The 23238-nt window shown below is 39.3% G+C and overlaps 1 protein-coding gene across 1 annotated transcript in view; it reads right to left on the bottom strand.

The window, feature by feature from the left end:
- ISM1 (isthmin 1) overlaps positions 1 to 23238 on the bottom strand; it is a 56355-nt gene that overhangs the window by 16813 nt on the left and 16304 nt on the right. The window contains exon 2 of the mRNA XM_063444029.1: positions 12219 to 12440. Coding sequence (XP_063300099.1) covers positions 12219 to 12440 — 222 coding nt within the window. The remainder of the gene's footprint in view (positions 1 to 12218; positions 12441 to 23238) is intronic.

The raw sequence follows: 23238 nt of genomic DNA, 5'->3' as shown, positions 1-23238 counted from the left end.
TTTTTAGTACCAGGTCTGTATGTAATTACGAAATTGAATCGGGAGAGGAACAATGACCACCTAGCCTGACGAGAGGACAGTCTCTTAGCGTCCCCAATATAAGCCAAATTCTTATGATCAGTAAAGATCAAAAGTGGCTCTTTGGAACCTTCCAAGAGATGCCTCCATTCCTTAAGGGCAAGTACAATGGCCAAAAGTTCCCTATTCCCTATGTCGTAATTCCTCTCTGCAGGTGTGAGTTTGCGAGAGTAAAATCCACAGGGATGTAAAGGCGTATCAGGACTTTCTCTTTGAGACAGAATGGCTCCAACTCCTGTCTCTGATGCATTCACCTCTAGGATAAATGGTTTGGATGGATCAGGATGGGTCAGGACAGGTGCTGAGGAAAATAAAGATTTTAATCGTTCAAATGCCTCTCTTGCTTCTTTGGGCCAAGATAAACAATTTGCTCCTTTTTTTGTTAAATTGGTTATAGGGGAAATCACGGAGGAAAATCCCCTTATGAATTTGCGGTAGTAATTCGCAAAACCTATAAAGCGTTGAGTAGCTTTAAGGCCCTTGGGTAATGGCCACTGTAAGACTGCCTCCAGTTTGCGAGGATCCATCTGGAAACCAGACGGAGATATAACGTATCCAAGGAATTGTATCTCCGTTTGGTCAAACTGGCATTTCTCCAGTTTACAGTAAAGGCCGTTCTGCAACAGGGTTTTCAGTACAATTCTCACATGTTCGTGATGTGTCTCTAGGTCTGGGGAATAGATGAGAATGTCGTCCAAATACACTAGAACGAACATGTGAAGGTACTCTCTTAGGACATCGTTAATAAAATCCTGGAATACCGCTGGAGCGTTACATAATCCAAACGGCATAACCAGGTATTCGTAATGTCCCATTCTGGTGTTAAATGCGGTCTTCCATTCGTGACCGTCCTTAATCCTGACTAGATTGTATGCACTTCGGAGATCGAGCTTGGTAAAGACTCGAGCTCCCTTCAATCTGTCAAATAGCTCTGATATAAGGGGAATAGGGTAGGCATTTTTTATGGTAATCCTATTCAAACCCCTATAATCAATACAAGGGCGTAGGTCTCCTTCTTTTTTAGAGACAAAGAAGAATCCAGCCCCGGCTGGTGAGGAGGACCTACGGATATGACCCTTTCTGAGAGCATCCTTAATATATTCCTCCAAACAAAGATTTTCCTGGGGGGACAAGGCATAGACTCCTCCCTTGTGAGGCATAGTCCCTGGTAATAAGTTTATAGTACAGTCATAAGGTCTATGAGGAGGTAACCCTTCTGACTGGACCTTGTTAAATACCTCTTTCAAATCCATATACTGCTGAGGAATTTGTGTAGTCAAGGGAGGTGTAACAGGAACATTAATGGTGTCAATAGGTTGTGGGATTTGCTTAAAGCAAACACCTTTGCATCTCTCACCCCAACTCACAATCTCTCCTTCAATCCAATCCAAACGTTGATTGTGTTTCAGGAGCCAAGGGAAACCGAGTATTATCGGAACTGTAGGTGAAGATATGATTTGAAAGGTCATTTCTTCAGAGTGGAGAATACCCACTGAAACAGTGATTGGCAGAGTTTCGTGTGTGATGAAAGGCTGGGTAAGAGGCCTTCCATCAATGGCCTCGACTGCTATAGGTTTCTCTTTATGTCTTAAGGGCAGGAGATGTTTTGCAGAGAATTCTTTGTCTAGGAAATTCTCCGCTGCCCCAGAGTCAATCATAGCCTCACACTGAACAGCAGTGTTCTCGAAAGATAAGGTTACTTTGATAAGGAAACGGTTCTTAGTCAATTTAGGGGACATATACATCACACCTAAGGTCGGTCCCCGTACGTGCCTTAGGTGTGCAAGTTTTCCGGCCGAACCGGGCATGACGATCTTAGATGTCCCTTCTTGCCACAATACATACATAACCCCTCGTTACGTCTGTGTTGTCTCTCTGCCTCAGTGAGTTTAGCACTACCCAATTGCATGGGTTCAGGTTCTGGAAGAGGCGTTTGGCTACTCACCACTGGGTTAGAGAAACGAGGAGCTATGGACAAATTAGAACGTCTGTTACGTTGTTTGTTTTTCTCTCTCTCTCTGAGCCGGTTATCAATGTCTATCATGTAGGCAATAAACTCATTAAGATTAACCGGAAGGTCTCTAGCTGCAGTCTCATCTTGTATATTCTCAGCTAAACCTTCAGAGAAAGCAGCCACCAGACCGCTATTGGTCCAATCAACCTCAGACGCTAAGGTCCTGAACTCTATTGCATAATCGGCTACAAAACGACTGCCTTGCTTGATTCTCATAAGGGCTTTGGCAGCGTTCTTCTCCCTGCCTTTAGGTTCAAATGTAGCCTTAAAGGCCGTAAGAAAGGTACTGTAATCACGGGCTACTGCGTCACCACTTTCCCATAAGGGGTTAGCCCAAGTCAAGGCTTTTCCAGTTAATTGGTTCATCAGATAGCCTATTTTAGATCTATCTGTTGGGAAGGAACCTGGGGAGGCCTCAAAGTGGTATTCTATTTGGTTTAAAAAACCTCTGAACTCCTTAGAATCACCTCCATAACGAGGGGGCGGTGACAAGGTTATGGACGGTGGTTTATGTGGTACGGGAACCACTACAGGTGGCGGAACCACAGGTGGTACAGGAGGGACCTCTAAATAGGCAGTCCTCTGGAGCAAGGTCTGAAATGCCTGGGCAAATTGGTCTAATCTGTGGTCCATATCCTCCACCCTATTTTCACAGGCAATCATATGTTTGCATAGTTCTGCAGGATCCATGGCCATGTCGTAATGTCACGACTAGTAATGTGGTCCAGCACGCAGAAACTATGTAAATATATACATAAGAAAGAAAAGGAAAATAACAGGATAGAGCGTAAACCGGACCTTAGAATGGCCGGACTAATACGCTAGAGACAGAGAATGGTCAAAGGGAAAGCCGAGGTCAAGGAAGCCAGAAAATACTCAATACCGATAAGACAAGCCAAGTCAGGGAAACCAGAGATCAGAATAACCAGGGAAACGCCAAGGATCAGGATACCAGGAAATCAGAAACACGAGAATAGCACTTTCAGGGAACCAGGAAACTGAAACCACGACATGGCAAAGTACTAGGGTGAATTAGGGGTTTAAATACCCCTCTCTAAGCTATGATTGGTCAGAGGGCGACCTCTGACCCCAGAACGTGCGTGTGCGTTGACGTCGTGACGTCACGCACACGTTAGTATAATTCTCGGGGGCGGGGCTATCCATAGACGCGACCACGTGGTCGGCGCCATATTGGATTCGGGCGTGATGCCCGGAAGAACTACGTGCGCGGTTCCCGGCTCGCCGACGAGCAGGTAAGCTCGTGTAGTCGGAGCGGTCGTGCCGGTCGGGCACGACCGTGAGGCTCGGCGGGCCGGTGACCGCAACATAATCAAGCACAAAACATTCATCAATTTTACACAAGGCTAACCCTATACCAGGCATAGGCAACCTTCAGCACTGCAGATGTTTTGGACTACACCTCCCACAATGCTTTGCCAGCATTATGGGTGTAAGAGCATTATGGGGGATGTAGTCCACAACATCTGAAGTGCCAAGGGTTGCCTACCCCCTGCCCTATACCATTTACACAAAGATATTCCAGAATTATATCTCTGTACACACAGTGCTTTCCCAGTTTCATAGATTGACAGTCTTATTCTTAGTTTGCGGAATTTGCAAAGACCTCCGACGGGGACATCGCTGCTGGTGGTCCGGTGGCCGGGGAAGGTTAGATTTACTTACCTGAACCTGGCATCCTCCATAGACAGAACCAATTCCCTGCAGCCATTACCGCTGATGGCTGGGGATGATTGACACTTCTAGATGACGGTCACTCTGCCCTGTGACTAGAAGTGGCAGGCGTAGGAATTTGTCTAGAGACAAACTAGTCCTTATGTTGTCTCAGTATGTCTATTGACTGGGTCAACACTATAATCAATCAAATCTGAGTCAGATACACTTTCAGTTTAGCTACACTGGCCTTCAAATTGAAATTCCCTTTGAATTCTCATTTTAGGGAATAAACCTGTAATTGTTTTGCTATTTTATCTTTTTAATTCTTTTTTTAGAATGCGTGTAGGGTGCAGTTGTTTGTGCTAGTTCAGGACTCCATGATGTGTGTGGTGAAGGTCTGCACATAATGTATTAACTTATTATCTGATCAAACAAGCAACACACATTCCACATCTACATACATGTCTTTAGTTTTTTACAGTGAAAAATAAAACATTTTAGTAAATTTAAAATAACAAATTACATCATTGTGCCTATTATAGCCGAGTTGTGGCTTTAACTCAGCCAGAGAATTTTTCTACTTTAACACTTTTCACCTACGTGCAATTTTACACTCGGTTTTCCATGCAATGCTTACAATGTTTATAATTTAATGTTTAATGACTAAATCCCTGAGCCAACACACAGAAAATCTACATAGATAAGCGAGGTCTGAAAAGCTTTACGGCTATACAACAAGGAACTCTGCCAAATTAATTTACCGGAATTCATCTTTAGTGTAAAAATGATCTGCTCGGCCCTGGGCAACCTCTGCAGCCTTATAAAAACGATGACATTTCAAAAAGAGACAGTAATGTACAATTACACAGTAAGCACAACCACAGCATTCCTCTGCTCTTAAGACAATGCACTAATATTTGCTGTCATTCTAACCGTTCTACTGCCAGAACAGTCTGCTACACTTCTGAAGCAGACTTAAAAGCTGTGATGTCTGGTACCCTAACACAAAATTATTATCTGCTTACGTCAACGCCTGCTCAGTTTCAATCTGCGCAGTTTGGTTTAATGCAGATAAGGATGCATAGAGGAATATCCTTGACCTGTGACTGAATAAAAAGATTAACATGATCATTCACTCGTCAGCTGCTGCATCGTGTCTGACTCGCCAGGTGCAATTTTCACTAGCACGCAAGCTGGAGACAATCTACTGAATCGGGGAGGTCAATTCCCAAATTACTTTAAATAGTTTTAAGTATAAGCTGTAAGAGAGTAATTGTCTTTTTATACCAAATCCCACGATTCCCTGTTACCAGGTTATTTCCCTCCGAGTCCCCCATGTCTTTGCTGACTAAATCCCATTTACTCATGTGGAATCCATGTATTGAACTCACTGCAGGTTCTGTATGTAAAAATATTACATATTGGAGATATATAAATTGTAATAACCCTGTGAGTGTTCCTGTCCTTTTAACCCTATAATGGAAAGAATTGCAGTTTGTCGATATTTAAAAGTTTACTTTGCAGGGTTAAATATACCCCAAGTGGCTGTCTTCTTGACAGCCACTAGAGGCGCTTCTTCCTCCATTACCCAGTGAAATTTGGTTCTGGCATCCAAGAAAATGGAATTCATTGGAGAAGCGCAGCGTTTTCTCGATAAGAAGCAATAGACTGGGTTTTGTCAGTTTGGAGGCGGAGCGGAGGCTGCAGTAAAGGAGTCCGAGCACTTGAAGAAAGGTAAGTAAACCTTGTTATTTTCATGACTGTATGTTCCCTTTAACTCTGTAAGTTGTAACTCTGATTGGTTGACATTTGTGGTTTTTATTTAGGTCTCACTTGGCAGTCCTGGGCTAAATTTCTGGCCTCTGAGCCAAATTACACAAAGATAAGCTATGTAAACTTTGCGGTGGGGTTACTTTCTTAAATGGACACTATAGTTACCAAAACAACTTTAGATAAATTAGGCAGTTTATGTACATAGATCAGGCCTCTGAAGTTTCACTGCACAATTCACTCCCATTTAGGAGTTAAAACACTTTTGTTTCTGTTTATGCAGCCCTTGCAACAATCCCCCCCCCCCCCCCCCACTACTTTAAAAGTTTTTATCTCCAGCTCTGTAAATTGAACTATAATTACATACAGGAGGCTCCTGTAGGGTCTAGCAAGCTATTAACAGAGTTTGAGATAAGAAATTGCAATAAAGGATTTGCAAACATTAGATGACTCTTTACAGGAAGTGTTTAGGAAGGCTGTGTAAGTCACATGCCGGGAGGTGTGAGCAGGACGGCATGAACAGTTTTACTCCTAAATGACAGAGAATTGAGCAGTGAAACTGCAGGGACATGATCTATTCACCAAAACTGCTTCATTAAGCTAAAAGAGTTCTGGTGACAATAGTGTCCCTTTAATGGTTTCAGTGCTAGGCAACAAATAAAAAAGAGCCACTAAGACGTCGATCAGCTTATACTGGCGAGTGGAAAATCCATGAATCTTTATTTATTTTTAAAAAAGCTAAGATGATGAGGGACTACCAAGGCAACAACATATGCTTTTCTGAGGCAGAGTGCACTTTCCTTTATTAATATAGCACTTTAGGTACTAAGAATTCATATGACGGGGTTCACTTTAATAACCATAAAAGAGGAGTAAAAGTGATAAATCAACGCAGGTCCATCTCTTCGTGGCGTGCAACATTTGTATCAAAGTAATGGACAATTTAAGCAGTGTAGGACACATTTGCACTTCATCTGTCATGGGAATGACGTCTGCAGACATTGAGCAATTCTAGATAAACTGCCAGGGAAGAGCTGTGTGTTATAAGAACTACTTATTTGGATATATGGTAATGATGAAAGTACGGGGCTTACATAAGCAGTTCAGCAATCCTTTCAACTCCCTCCCTGGTTTGCAGAGCAGCGGGGAATTCAATACGAAACAGATTTAAACGGCAGATTTTAATCCAGCCTCGGGATCTGGAATTCCAATTAGGTAGAGTGAGCATATGTCCAGCATTTTTCTAAAGCACTGCCTTTGTTTCAGTGGATTTGCAGGAATTCCGATTTTAAGCAGTGCTATCACTTTTGAGGTTTATTTTTTTTTTTTTATGTAATGATAGAATCTTTATGATAAACTCCTTCGGACTGCATCGGAATTACACTGGAATTGCGACATGATCAAAATATGTCATATGATCAAATAGAGGTTACTGTACCTTATGACCAACCAAATCTTTGGAAAAATGTGTCAAAAAGCTCCACACAGCTTCTGACACCATGGTTTGGCATTACATATTTTTTGTCATTTGAGCAGCTGATGTTAACAGGCGTCTTCTTGGGGTGTGCACCTATGGCGAGCACAACAAATGGAAGATCCAGTGGTCTTGCGGAATCTTCCATACATCCCCCATTTTGTACTTTTACGAACATGGAAGAGTTGACTTGTTTCTGTAGGTCCAACTGCCAGGAGCTGAAAACTCAACCAGAACTCAATAGTGCAGAATAATATGAATTACTCTCTTCCTCCAAGCACCATCACAGAGAGAGATGTCCTCAGGGTAGGTAGGGTTGCAAGGGGTTCATGGAAAAGACACCCCACAAGAGAAGATGCTGCTTTCAGTTTAGTGGATCTATGATCTAGGCCCTTACGATCTGCTGAAGATGTACGTCTATCTTCTGTCCGTACTCACACCTCTGATGCTCACCTTCAAGATTTCTCGAGGGCTGCACCATTCCTATGGAACTCGCTTCCCTCCTCCGCTAGATGCTCACCCAGTCTCCACTCCTTCAAAAAATCGTTAAAAACCCACTTCTTCATAAAAGCGTATCAATTAAACTGTTAATAGCTCCCAACTGATTCCTCTTCTGCAACTGTCACTAGTCTAATACTATCCTTACCTTTTGTGTCATTTTACCCCACTCCCTCTAGCATGTAAGCCCATTGAGCAGGGCCCTCAACCCCTCTGTTCCTGTGTGTCCAACCTGTCTGGTTACAACTACATGTCTGTTCATCCACTCATTGTAAAGCGCTGCGGAATTTGACGGCGCTCTATAAATATCATAATAATAATAATAATAATAATAATAATAATAATGTAATCACCTTTCCATCTATGTGAACGCTCTGTATACACTACATTTAGTATACATGACACATACTGCTGGGAGTTCGGGTGAGCAAACCTTCACTTTCTAGTTGAATGCAAATGAGTTTTCTGACCAGGATTTTTACAAGATACACTTTGAATAAACTGCACCTGTCAAACATGATTTGGCATTACTTTACAAAGAGTAGCATCTCATAGATACACATTGCTAGTATTTGCATTGATTGTGCATTCGGTTTCAAACGAACTAAGATTTGTCCACATTTTGAGCAATCAGCAGGTTGTCCGATAAGTGTATCTCCCGAATTGCCATATTTATGTATCATGAAATAACTGAAAATTACATAAACTATTTCATTTGATGCTTGATTCAGGGTTTTGTAAAAAAAAGAGATGACTTACAAAAAGATGAATTTCCACTAAATTTCAATTTTATTCATAGATCAAATGAGAAGTGCCCAGTTGGTGAAAAAAAAGGAGAAATAAAAAATCTCCTCACTTGATCTGTGAATCAAGTGTCGGGAAAAGAGCACTACGAAATGTAGACATAATATTTAGATTGTTTTCCGAATCGTTTGCATGGATGAAATTCATCAATACCACAATATGGCCATATGGACTACCCGAACAAACCACTTTTTGTCGGATGAATCGATTTGTCCGAAACAACTGTTTTTATTAGAATATCGCCCTGCAGGTGGAAATGTAATGAATGATCTAGGTTTTATAATAATTTTTTTATTATATGCTTTAAAAGGTTAACTTATTACCCATTCAGTTGTATGTATATTAAAAGGGAATCACCGGTTCCCTAGAAAGTACACCACAGAATAATACAAAAACATCAGCCCTGACACAAGTGTTTGAACCGATTTAATGCGATGCTCTATTTAATACAAAATTTATATTGAAGAATTAGGAAACTACAAACACCACAATCCAGCTCAGGGCACATGTTACAAATGAGGAGGAGAAAAAGACACATTGTTTCATTTCTCCTCTTCTCTGTACACTCTCTCTATTCTGACTGCCAGGTGCTACAATGACCAACAGGCAGACCAAGATGGAGGCAACATTTGTGTTTAACCCCTTAAGGACCAAACTTCTGGAATAAAAGGGAATCATGACATGTCACACATGTAAAAAAAAACCTTAATACTAAAGTAAAGAGAACTATATCCTTTCAACAATGATCTAACTCAGTGGTTCCCAAACTTTTTAGGTTCAACTTGGCGCCCTTAAAGGGACACTCCAGGCACCCAGACCATTTCTGCCCATTGGAGTGGTCTGGGTGCCAACTCCCACTACCCTTAACCCTGCAAGTGTAATTATTGCAGTTTTTTTATAAACTGCAATAATTACCTTGCAGGGTTAAGTCCTCCCCTAGTGGCTGTCTGCTAGACAGCCACTAGAGGGAACTTCCTGACTCATAGCACAGGAAACCTGTGCTAGAGCGTCGCTGGACGTCCTCACGCTGTGTGAGGACCTCCAGCGTCGCTCTATTCCCCATAGGGAAGCATTGAAATTCATTTTTCAATGCTTTCCTATTGGGTGCGCATTAGGTCTCCTCGGCCGGTGGGCGGGATCAGTCTCGCCCACCGGCTGACGGAGGAAGAAGGTGGAGCGGCGGGGGAGGAGCAGGCAGCGATGTGGGACATGTCGCTGCCTGAGGTAAGTGACTGAAGGGGTTTTCACCCCTTCAGTAACCGGGTATTGGGGGGTGGGAGGGAGAGGGACCCTCCAGTGCCAGGAAAACTGATTGTTTTCCTGGCACTGGAGTTTCCCTTTAATAATTCAGCATTTTTCCAAGGCACCCCAAGTCAAAATTTCTAGGTTGTATATCTGTACAGCGCTGCAGCATTTACTGGTGCTATAGTGTAATGTACAGTGTTGGTGTTTGAAGGGGTGCTTGTATATAGTTTTAGTGTTTTAAAACAGTGGTGTGTTTGTATGTAATGTTTGCGTTTTATTGCAGGCGTGTGTTTGAATATTATGTTCACTTTTAAATGCAGGTGTACATTTGTGTGAAGTATTTGTGTTTGAGTGAAGGGGTGTGTTTGTATATCCTTTTGGAGTTTGAATGCAGGGGTGTGTTTGTATGTAATATTTGTGTTAGATTGCAGGAGTGTGTTTGTATGTTGTGCTGGTGTACGACTGCTTGGGTGTATGCACATACACTACCACATACATACATACTTACACAGATATACATACACACAAATTCATATGGACACCGACACATACACACACATAGATACACACAGACACATAGACACACGCACCCTGACACACACAAACATTGATACATGCACTCACCATGATACAGATACACACATTGACCTAAAAACACACACAATGACACACAGATGCACATACACATACGCATATCCTGACACACAGATGTATGCGCACACACAAACACGCACTGACACAGAAGCACACTGACATATATACACACATACAGAAGCACAACCAGACACACACACAGATGCACACCCTGACACACACACACACACACACACATACACACCCTGACACACACACTCATACATACACACACACACACACACACTCATACATACGAACACACACACACACACTCATACATATACACACACACACTCATACATACATGCGCTGTCTCCCTGCATGGTGCTGGGAGGAAGTCTTAAAGCGGTCTTAAAGGATTGCAGCACCCGACTGGGCCTCTGTTCAGCAGTAATGTTTCCCCGGTGCTATAATCACCCATGAGGCGCAGTGGCACACAGTTTGGGAACCGCTGATCTAACTCCACATAAATAATATTTTCAAATTTTCAAATGTAAATCTAGTATATTTTTTGCAGCTCGTGATTCATCTATGATAACCCTATGATAACACCAAAACAAGGAATGGTTAAAGGTAGCTCTGCATGTGCTGTACTACGCCAAACTGGCGTCCATTGAAATGAAACCATTGGCAGGTGTATGTCACGCAAGCAGAGAACACACTGCATTGACATTCATGTTACCAGTATCATATTAAGCATGTGCAGTGATGAGCATACAGCTGTACGCAAGATAGATACAAATAAACTGATGTCACAGAGTTATAAAAGTAACGAGGAAAACAATTACCAGATTTTACAAAATTACTAACAAGCAAAAATATCTAGAATTCAAGACTGTACAGAAATCTCAAACAGGCTACAAAAAGCATTCCAAGACAAGTTAAAACACAAATCAAATATAATTAAATAAAAAATGATAACTAAAATAAATAGATTTTACGCACATATTAACACTATAGCTCGCGGTAGTGTCTATGATGCAAGGAGTACGTTTGCACCTACATAAGGTAAGTAGTCAAACCATTTGCGAATATTGTGACAACTTACCTGGGGGTCCACTGGCAACCGATCATCTTCTCCTGCAGACCCCAAGTAAGCTGTCAAACTGTTCACATATGGTTTGACTACTTACAGTGGGAGGAAACCATGGAACTTCAGGCACCATGACCACTACAACGGGCTGTAATGTTGATTTGTTCAAAGTTACAAGTTTTATTTTTATAAAGACAGACATGCTTGATTTAGTTTGTGTTTTCCCCTAACTAGGGGAGTTTGTCGTAAATATTGCAAGTAAGCTTACAAATCATAAAGTTAATAGATTTCACATTGAGACAAGAATAATCGTCACTTTCTAACAATGAAGTCTGACAAACATTCATAAATCTAACGTTCTGAGAATGTTACAGATAGAGCCGAGTTTTTTGAGTGATCTTTAGGACAAACTCCTGAAATAAATACTGCCATTCTCTGTATTTCACTGGGGCATCTTGGCAGAATTTGTACTATTTTGCAATATCTATGACACACTATGTGCACGATTTAATATTGTCGGATAAGCTTTCCAAATTATTTAATATTTTTGGCTGAGCTTTTAAAATGATTTAATAAGACAATCAATGGTTTAATTTTGCAATAGTTTGATATATTTTATTATAGATGTTATAATATGTTTTGATATTTTAATATGTTGAAAATATAATTAAAAAAATGTATCCAAACACATTAAATCATTTGGAAAGCTTATCCAAGAATATTAAATTGAGGTCTGAATGTCAAGAATTGTACAATATTTTCTCTCCTTTAAGATGTCCTTTTCCACCTGAGGGAGACTAACACATTGTGACCGGGGAACAGGAGAAGTGGTGTCAATCACGTTATAAATGTTTTGACCCGTTTGTCCAGTAACGTGGCAGAGGTAAGTCTAACTATTATGACCCTTTAAAAATTGCAAAATAGGAATCGTACAGAAAAAAATGAATTAACAAAAAGAAGCTGAGAAATTAAATAAAAGGATTTGCAAATACCTGGATGTTCGGGTTTTGGCCATTTATATCAGCTTTGGACAGATCAGGAAAATTTGGAAGATCCAAAAGGAATGAACCAGGCCCATCTCTTTGCAAAGAACTATGTCCACTGGTCATAAGACGATGCTTGGGGAAAGACTTGCGTGTAACTTGGTCGTCAAGGTATTCCCTCCTCTCGCCAGGGTTCATTGCAAAGCTGGCTTCAGCAAAAGATTCTCCGTCCTGCACGGCAAAAGCACAAAGACAAACATTTAGACACATTTCAGAGAATGTCGGTGTATATATCCAGAAAGCAGATCAGATCTGTCATTTGTGTCAAATAGTTCCTCTTTATGTAGTGTTTTTTTCTAAGGGCATCTTATTTTGTGTTCTTGCCTTAAGCACGCAGGAAATATTTTACCATGGGCTTCTATTCCTGGTTATAATATCAGTAGAACATCCAGGAAGCGAAATACTTGGATATTCACAAAAACTTGAAAAGAACATGCGTCAGAACACAAAATGTAAAATGTCATCGATACATTTAAGTAGTATTAGGATGAGGTTCAAGAGCCGGAGGTGCCGGTGTCCTTTGTAAAGTCTTATTATATGGCAACGAATCATAGCAAAGGCTTCTTTTATATTTACTTTTCTATGACAGTGATAGCCCCAATCCAATAAATATAGGAAAACCCCAATTAAAGAAAAAATGAATACATGTATTAATATTTAAATATAAGAATAATATAACAATGACTATACATAAAATGTTTATAACTGACAGCAAGGCCCCTCTAGTACCAACTAACTGATCATAGATTGAGTAACTTGTGTGAAAGAGTAACACAGTTACCGGTGTTTATTGGATGATTTGGAAATATATATTGTGGGTAACTTGAGAACCACTGTAGTCTATATTCAAGGTGCATACAATAGGTGCAGCTATTAGCACTCAATAGAAACAATTGAAATGTCAACAAAAATTAAATACAATGCATAATGCCCCTGAGGTATGAATGAGTTATAACGGATGTAGGTTAAATATAGGAAATAGGAATGTAGATATAGATATGGACAATGAGAAATAAAGCAAATAGTATTCCTCGGGGCAAGTGAATGTGTGTCGGAGTGATCTTTTTCGTATGCATTTTAATTCTGTAATCCATGTTAATTTATATTTTTTTTGTTTGGAAACAAGTTAATTATTTTGATTACATGTTTTGCAATCTAAAAGTTTTTTTTTTTTGTAAATCTGTTTTTATTGAGATAACGTAAGCAGGTAAATGAGGCGCGCAAGCCTCCATATAAAAATAATAAAATATAAAGTGGGTACATTTTCGGTTGATTCACAAAAACTGTTATCATAAACTTTAGTCTCGGTGTAATGGCAAACATCGAATTAGCTTTGTCTCATATGTGAGTACTGACAATCATGCGTTAGCGGAAAGAGCAGAGTTACGTCCGAAGCAATTATTGAGTACATTAAGGTCTTATGGTCACTCTTAAGTATCAGGACAGGTTTAAATCTCTTTTCCCGCAATTTGGGGATTTGTATGATCGATGTATGTACCTCCTGGAGAAGTGAAGACGTATGTGTGTGGTGGGATAGCTATAGGGGAGGGTAATGAAGTGAGTTACCATCTCGTTGGAGTCCCTGTTGTAGGTCTTTTGTTGTGGTACATGGTTATTCTATTCCCTGGGGACCATCAGGTTCTCCTGTATGGTCACTGTGATGTGTGTCCCTCAGTGTGTAGCGCGAAGGGTGTCATGTGAGTGGTTTAATACTGGTGGTCTTTTTGGGTACATTTTGTTTGTCATATGTTTGGATTGTGACTTGTTTGTCTGCTTCCACCAGGGCGTTCACATCGCAGTGAGCCACAGGGTGGTCGTGGAGTCTACTATTCGGAGCAGATGGTATATAGCAAATGTGGTCCATGGCCTGTGTTTGAGACCCTGCGTGGTTCATTACTGTAGTTGGTTTGTGAGTGGTGAGCGTTCTGTGTGATGTCTGAAAGGCGATGTAATATGACCTTGCATGTGTCCTAATGTAGCTTCTCCTTGCAATCTAAAAGTTAATGTATGTATTGATGTAACAAAGAAAAATATTTGGAAAATAAAATATATATCTAAAAAAAAAAAAAAAAGAAATGTCAACAGCTATCGGAAAATATAGAATGTTCAGAAGGTATTACCACATGTATCTTTCATTATCGGTCACACTTGTCCTTTTAAATGTCTTCACGCCATACATCCGAATACATCCCTACACTAAGATATAGGGGAAGGAGGGAGAATATGTGGCACCGGTGATGTGCAGGGGCTGGACGTGTGACAGACCTCAACTTGACTTATGTTTGCTTACCAAAAAAAAAAAAAAAATTTGTATATTTTCAAATTTACATGCCCTTAATCAAGGTGGAAGCAACAAATAAATATTAACTCATAATAATAATTATGAGAGGATGTGGTGAAATTGAAGGACTAAGACATACCTTCTATTCTCGGTATAAAAATAAGAACACAAAAAAAAACAATAATAAAATTCCAGCTTCGTAAATAATAATAATTATAATATTATATATATTTTTATTTCTCCCTTAGACCAAAGCATACAGTTAGTAAACTTAATCAGAAAAATACAAAATCTATTGTCTCCAAAGGGAATGGGAAAACAATATAATCATTTCTCCAACCAACCCGTATCTAATATTAGCTAAAAATGTCTTAAGAGGTGTACAACCAAACTATCTGTGGGTATATAGAGTTTTACATGTTTCCAAATGGTGGATTTAGTTTCATCAGGACTTGGTTCGAGAACTCGTTATTGTTCAACTTTCTTGAGTTTTGGAGTGTACAAGACACATAAATCCTTGCTCACTTGGAGTATTGTACGCAGTACTGGAGACCGTATCTCCAGAAGGATATTGATACCTTAGAGAGAGTTCAGAGAAGGGCTACTAAACTGGTTCATGGATTGCAGGATAAAACTTACCAGGAAAGGTTAAAGGATCTTAACATGTATAGCTTGGTGGAAAGACGAGACAGGGAGGATATGATAGAAACATTTAAATACATAAAGGGAATCAACACAGTAAAGGAGGAGACTATATTTAAAATAAGACAAACTACCACAACAAGAGGACATAGTCTTAAATTAGAGGGACAAAGGTTTAAAAATAATACCAGGAAGTATTACTTTACTGAGAGGGTAGTGAATGCATGGAATAGCCTTCCAGCTGAAGTGGTAGAGGTTAACACAGTAAAGGAGTTTAAGCATGCGTGGGATAGGCATAAGGCTATCCTAACTATAAGATAAGACCAGGAACTAAGAAAAGTATTTAGAAAATTGGGCAGACTAGATGGGCCAAATGGTTCTTATCTGCCATCACATTCTATGTTTCTATAAAAAAAATCAAAATCAAGTGTAATCCTGAATAGGACACAAATAACACACTACAATCTACTTTGTATCGCTTAACACCCAAAGGAGACTCGCGGTTAAAATCTAGATTCCACTGACAAACGCTGCAATATTAAAATAGCATTTACAGTTTTTGTGTCAGAGCAATGCAGGTCAAACACACACAAGTTCAGAAAGAACAAACTCGAGCAACAAAAAGTTACTGTTTAAAAAGAAGTACACAAGCAGCACATGGAACAGGTGTTTAGTGCAATAAAAAGAAAAAAAAAAGTTGGGCTAATTTAGCAGTCTTTATTTGCCAAGGTCAATGTCAAATGCATTGAGATCTGTCCAAGTTTAGACACACTAGCGACATCAATGAGCGAACTCGGAAGGATTCTGACATAGTTGCCAATGTATAATTCACTAAAAACTACAAGAGTGTGTTCTGAGATGCAACGGCCTAGCTTTAGTTAAAGATAAATAAATAATAATAATCCTTTTTTTTACACCCTTAAATTTAAGTAAAAATATCCAAACATTAGGATATTTTTACTTGAATTAAACTACGGTATCCTGAAACCCACATTTGATATGGATATATAATGCTTTATAGTATAAGGTGTCATAAGGTATAGCATAACTAATCTGTAGACACAGAGTTTTTTTTTAGTAGACATTTTTATAAAAAAAAAACTAATGAAACCATATTACTTTGGTTAGAAATATCCATAGGAGTTAGATCAGCTCAATCCATTTAAAAAAACAATTCAGAAAACATTGAAATGTAGTGAATTGGCAAATGAACATCGGAATTTAGTCAAAAAAACAACAAAAAACTATGACTATGGCTGAGTTTTTCCAAATCAGTTATTTTTGCCTAAATTTTGCAATTCGTATTTCGATTCACTGCAATTCAGTTTAGTAAATAAATCCCACAGGGTTTGCCACTAATATGTGAATAATCAGTACATTTCACATTTTAGTCCAAAATAAATTATATGAAAACAGAGTAAATTTTTGCAATTCACTAACTTTGTATGAATACAATACTCACTTTATTGAATAAAACAGAGATTTTGGATTATCACTCCACTGTATACTGCTACAGTTACTATAAACTCTAAAAGAAGGACACTCAAAACAGCAGACAATTACTAATGGCCAATGGTCCAAAAGAAAGCTACTGTTGTCCAATAAAGGTAAAGAAAAAACAAAAAACAAAACCCAATGAAGAACCTGGGATGTGGTCAGGAGAGCAAACCAATAAATGTGTAAAACTGTTTATACTCAAGAAAGAACAAGGTATGTTTTCATGGAGGATCAGAACACCTCAAGTAAAGGAGCACTCCAATGATGCCATGAGGACCCTGGCCATGTAGTTTAGTTTTACAGGGCTATTCACTAAAGTGAGACTTCAAAGTTCTCTCTTGCCACTCACGGGCCTCACAGTCTGCTTCTGGATTCTCATCGCACACATTGGCTGAGCGCATGAGCTGAGCTCGATCCTCTGTTGGACATGCTAAGGTCAATGAAATTAGATAGCTTCTCCTTTAAGAAGAATCCAGAAGCAGGCTATGTGGACACAGCCTTTCTATGATGGCTTGGCAGATTACTCTGGAAGGGTGCGAGGGCACTCCTGCACTAAAAATTGTGGTGCATGGAGTTTTCGTTTAAGAAAAGCCCAACAGCAGATTGGCGAAATATTTCCCAAGCTGTTGAGAAAAATGCTGGAGGTGTCTGACGTACAAAGGCACTATGTACCATATTTGGTGGACCTGCAAAAACACAATACCCTACTGAAATGGGACTACTGTGTATGTTTTTAGATAAGTTTCAAAAAATCTAATCTATACTAATCTTCCATGTACTCATCTCAGCCACAACATTGCTGGCCAGGTCGTGGAAATCTAATGATGCTTTGTCATATGATATGAGACACTGATAAACCAATAAACTGATACAGAACACTCAAGACACGACTAATACGTATGGACATATACCACAAGCATTTTAGGTAGTGTTACCTTACCAATACCCTACATAGGCTACCAAGTGAAACCAAACAGAAGCTCACTGCTATTGATAACACCCGTTACCTTCCAAATCCTTACCCACCATGTACATAGTCAGAGATGGCGACAGAATATGTCCACCACGACCCCGATCAATGTAAGAGACGGAGCACCCATAATTAGGGGCCCGGGGGGAGAGGAGATCTACAAACTAAAAAACCACACTCATCTATAAATTATCAAGCACTGATCTTATGTAACCTAAGAGGACCTTACTTTACCGTTGTTATTACCGCTAACGACTTAGGTATAGAAAAGTTTTTTTTATGCTTTGATGTTAATGTTCCCTCAAATGAAATAGTCTTCCTTTGTTGGAGATACCCAACATGTTGCTGAGATATCCCATGTCGCTGATTGTAACCATTCCACTGTGCAATGTTACCCATGCTTATTATTCTTATTGTAAAACGCAATTTTAAAAAATTGTCAAATAAAAAAAAAGAAAAGCCCAACATGGCCATAGCGCCAGAGCAAGTACAGTTAAATGCCTATGTTTGCGTGAAAATGAATCATAAAATAAAGAAATGTTCACTATAGAACAGGCTGTTAATCATTATTTTATAATGCCATGGGAATTTTCCATGATGGGGAAGTACTGGTGAGGAGTATATAGTTCAAAAGCTATAAATGCAATAATTTTTATTCCCAACATCAAACCCACAGCTGTAAACCTTTTTAGAATTCATTGCAGTAGCAGCTGTCAGAGACCGTGCTACGTGCTCCCAGTTGAGGGTCACTAAATATCAAAAGGTTTTCTGACGGTCACAATATTTTTTAACTTCAGTTTGGTAGGACTGACCCAAAGAAACAGTTTTAAGAAAACTCCTCTGGCAGGAGTTTCGACCGAGCAGAAATTAAAATCAGGCACAGTCTGTTTTTGCAGATGCTTTTGGAGCCTGACACTTACACAAGAAAAAGTTACACGTTTTAAAACATCAGCTTCAAAACTGATTTTTAATAAAACTCAAAAATGTTACCTGCCCTCCAATGGTCATTAAAATGTAAGCTCACCTGCCAGGTCAAGGTGAGTCCTTGAGCTGAGCTTTCAGCTATAAGGTAAAATCTCAAATTATTAACCCGTAGTAGGGCACACGTAGGGTGTGTGGCAGCACTGTAACATGACTGTGTAATACAAAAGCATATACAACCACACAAACGTAAGCCCTGCACTCAAACTCCCTCTACTCATGGGCAGCAGAAATGGCTAGTATTGATCAGCCCAAATACATGGCACAAAAGCAAAAGTTACCTGCACACTTTCTCAAATCTTATGTTCATTTAAAAAGGATCAAGGGTTAATAAGTGTGATATTAAATATATATATTTTTTGATATACGGTATTAATATGTTGAAAAAAAATATTTTAAACTTTTATCCAAAAATATTAACTCATTAACTTATTAAACAATATTAAATCAAGGTCAACATTTGCTTCCTTAATGAAATCAAAGATTAGTTTAAAATTTGCATCCAACCTGATCCCACAGATACAAGCTGTTTCCCATTCAATGCCATGTGACGGTTTGAGATGTGGGATGTGTGACAGTCTCTGGAGTCTCTTGTTTTAGGTTATGTGACAGACAGAACACAGGAAATTCTTCACCTTAAATCAAAGCTTACTCAAAAGTGTATAACAAATTTCAATAATAATTTTAAAGGGATGCTATAGGCACCCAGACCACTTCATCTCACTGAAGTGGTCTGGGTGCAGTGTCCCTCTTGCACTTAATGCTGCAATGTAAAACATTGCAGTTTCTGAGAAACAGCAATCTTTACATTGCAGGTTTAAGACTGCCCTTAGTGGTTGTCTACCAGGCAGCCACTAGAGGCGCTTCCTGCTGTTTCACAGAATTTAGCTAAGTGAAACAAAGCTGGGCGTCCTCAAGCTGTGCATGAGAACGTCCAAAGTCTTCAAATTTCCTAAAGGAAAGCATTGATTCAATGCTTTCCTATTGTGAAGGTTACATTTGGCATGCATGCGCATTAAGTTTCCCCTTCATGCTGACTTCTGAAGAAGCAAAGACGGAACCAGAGCCGAAGGACTTTGGCGCTGGAATAATGTGAGTGATTTAAATAGGGTTTAAATGGCACTGGGGGAGGGTCAGAGAGGCAAAGGGACACTATAGGGTTAGGAATACCGCTTTGTGTTCCTAACACTTTACTGTTCCTTTAACTCATTTGTCTTTAATCTGAACTTTACAAGTGAACTCTGTCTGAGGTTTAGCATTTTTTTTAGATAAACCTATTCAGAATTCACAGATTTCTTACTTATTCATTTGAACAATCCCATTGACATCACTGACTATCAGGATAACAAATTTCAGTATACAGTAGGAACTTGGTAGCTAGTGACCCAGAGACAGCAGTGAAATGCCTTTCTAAAGTGAATTCCAAGTATTGTTTGCCTACCATTCACTTAAGGGCAAGTTGTGGTGGCTTAAGAATCAATCAAACAAATTGAAAAAATCTGGCCCCATTCGATCGTGTGTGAGGATAATTGGAGAATAATGATTGGCTGAGCAACTTAGTCGCCTGGACAGATCTCAAGGCAGATACTTTAAATACTTGGAATTTGCAGCAACTACATGAACTTTTATATGTGTAATCTCCATCCATTTTGTAATACATTACGTATAGAATAAATAAAAAATGATGACAACCTCTAACCTGTAGTGTCCCTTTAAAGTACAGGCGTCAAGGAAGCCCAGGTGGTTTTATCTGCCAAAATAGTGAGTACTCTATAAGAATCTCACGTGACGTAACACATGGGTTAAAGACAACAGGCTCTATGTCAGGGGTCCTAATCTATCACTGTAGGCATGTTCTATTGTTACAACATCAAAGACTCCCTGCTGGTAGACACAGTCAATGTGAAAAACTTGAAGCTTGGCTTCATTCCCTTTAAATAGGATAGTCACACTCAACAAAGTTTACATACCCACCTGGTAGGGGATCACATGGAGCTCTGATTTAAGCAGTAGCACACAACGTGATAAATCTCATCTGGAGTATTTGGTTTCTGACAAAAGGATTTCTCATAGAACCTTACATTTATATCTAATTTCACACACAAATAAAATAACAAAATGGACACTAATCAATACAGCAATAAAAAGCATAGTTTGTGTTTTGCAAAATAACTCATAGAACAATTTGAATTTATTAACCTATTTTACATAGTGTCGGATGGATAGTAGATACAGAGATGTATTATTTTTAATGTAATAATAATTAGCAGGTAAACTTGCTGCATTGCTATATTTATTTGAGTGTTCCCTCCTTGGCATGCTGCACAGCAATAATACAGAAAAATTCTCATTTTAAGATTAATGTAATAATTTAGTGCCAGATCCCATTCTTGACTGAATAGATCTTCCCATCATTTCACCTTCATCAATATAATAATAAAGATGTGTTCAGAGTCAGTCTATCTCTAATGGTGGGTTCTGGATCAGTCTACCTGTATTTAACTAAAGGTGGTTCTGACTCAGTCTATCTATATCTACTGGTGGGTTCTGAGACAGTTTATCTGTGTCTACTGGTGGGATCTGAGTCAGTCCGTCTATCTGTATCTCCTGGTGGGTTCTGAGTCAGTCTATCTGTATCTACTGGTGGGTTCTGAGTCAGTCTATCTGTATCTAACGATGGGTTCTGAGTCAGTCTATCTGTATCTAATGGTGGGTTCCGAGTCAGTCAATCTTTATCTACTGATGGGTTCTTAGTCAGTCTATCTGTATCTAATGGTGGGTTCAGTCTATCTGTATCTAGTATTAGGTTCTGAGTCAGTCTCACTATATCTAATGGTGGGTTCTGAGCCAGTCTCACTATATCTAATGGTGGGTTCTGAGCCAGTCTATCTGCATCTAATGGTGGGTTCTGAGTCAGTCTATCTGCATCTAATGGTGGGTTCTGAGTCAGTCTATCTGTATCTAACGATGGGTTCTGAGTCAGTCAATCTGTATCTAACGATGGGTTCTGAGTCAGTCAATCTGTATCTAATGGTGGTTTCAGTCCATCTGTATCTAGTAGTGGGTTCCGAGTCAGTCTTTCTATATCTAATGGTGGGTTCTGAGTCAGTCTCACTATATCTAATGGTGGTTCTGAGTCAGTCTATCTGTATCTAACGATGGGTTCTGAGTCAGTCTCACTATATCTAATGGTGGGTTCTGAGTCAGTCTATCGGTATCTACTGGTGGGTTCTGAGTCAGTCTTTCTATATCTAATGGTAGTTTCTGAGTTAGTCTATCTGTATCTAACTAAATATTGGTTCCAAGTAAATCTATAGTTATAAAGCTTAAGGTGGATTCTGAGTCAGTCTATCTGTATCTAACGATGGGTTCTGAGTCAGTCTATCTGTATTTACAAGTGTGTTCTGAGTCAGTCTCACTATATCTACTGGTGGGTTCTGAGTCAGTCTATTTGCATCTATTGGTGGTTTCTGAGTCAGTCTATTTGTATCTACTGGTGGGTTCTGAGTCAGTCTATTTGTATCTACTGGTGGGTTCTGAGTCAGTCTATTTGTATCTACTGGTGGGTTCTGAGTCAGTCTATTTGTATCTACTGGTGGGTTCTGAGTCAGTCTATTTGTATCTACTGGTGGGTTCTGAGTCAGTCTATTTGTATCTACTGGTGGGTTCTGAGTCAGTCTATTTGTATCTACTGGTGGGTTCTGAGTCAGTCTATTTGTATCTACTGGTGGGTTCTGAGTCAGTCTATTTGTATCTACTGGTGGGTTCTGAGTCAGTCTATCTGTATCTAACTAAATATTGGTTCCAAGTAAATCTATCGTATCAAGCTTAAGGTGGATTCTGAGTCGGTCTATCTGTATCTAATTAAAGCTGGGTTCTGAGTATATCTGTATCTAATTAAATGTGGTTTCTGAGTTAGTCTATTTTCATATAACTAAAGATGGGTTCTGAGTCACAATATCTATCTATCCATCCAATGTATCGCTCAGCAAGCAGAAAGTAAATGCAAACCAACTACAATGCTAAGCACTGAATTATATCACATGGAATCTTTCCATCCTGTATTTGTCTAACTTTGAGTATGGCTTGAGCATGACTTTGAGTATAGTTTATAAAAGACTGAAGTTTTAGGAGAAGCACAACGGCTGATTTTACTGGTTTCGAAATTACTGCTAAAGTTAGGAACTGAAAGTTCACATTACACTTATTAGATAATCCCGGCAGTCTCTTGCGATTGCATTTCTAAATAGAGTTTAGTGCTTTGGAGAGGAATCTCTTTAGAGATGATTTAAAAGAGAAACAGGTGCATTTCAAACGGCAAAGGTCAGAAGCCGGATTAACTTGAGCCCTCTTAAAGTCTTGCCGATGTATAGTCTTCTGTCATCCAAAAGGTTTCTTAAAATAAAATAAATAAAAGCGAAAAAAAACTAATAGTTTAATAAGTTCAGAAAAGAAAAATAAATTTTAGAAGAAAAATTAAAAAGTTGTCGAACCAAAACCGAGAATTTAATATGAGATTGAACACTGAGATTGAGACTCGCCTCTGATGCCTATTCTACAACATCAGTCACTCAAACATGTGTGACTTCGAAAATAAT

The sequence above is a fragment of the Pelobates fuscus genome, chromosome 2 (genome assembly GCF_036172605.1).
Source record: "Pelobates fuscus isolate aPelFus1 chromosome 2, aPelFus1.pri, whole genome shotgun sequence".
In the NCBI taxonomy this organism is placed as follows: Eukaryota; Metazoa; Chordata; class Amphibia; order Anura; family Pelobatidae; genus Pelobates; species Pelobates fuscus.
Note: the sequence above shows the minus strand (reverse complement) of the source record. Positions and strands in the feature narration are given on the sequence as shown.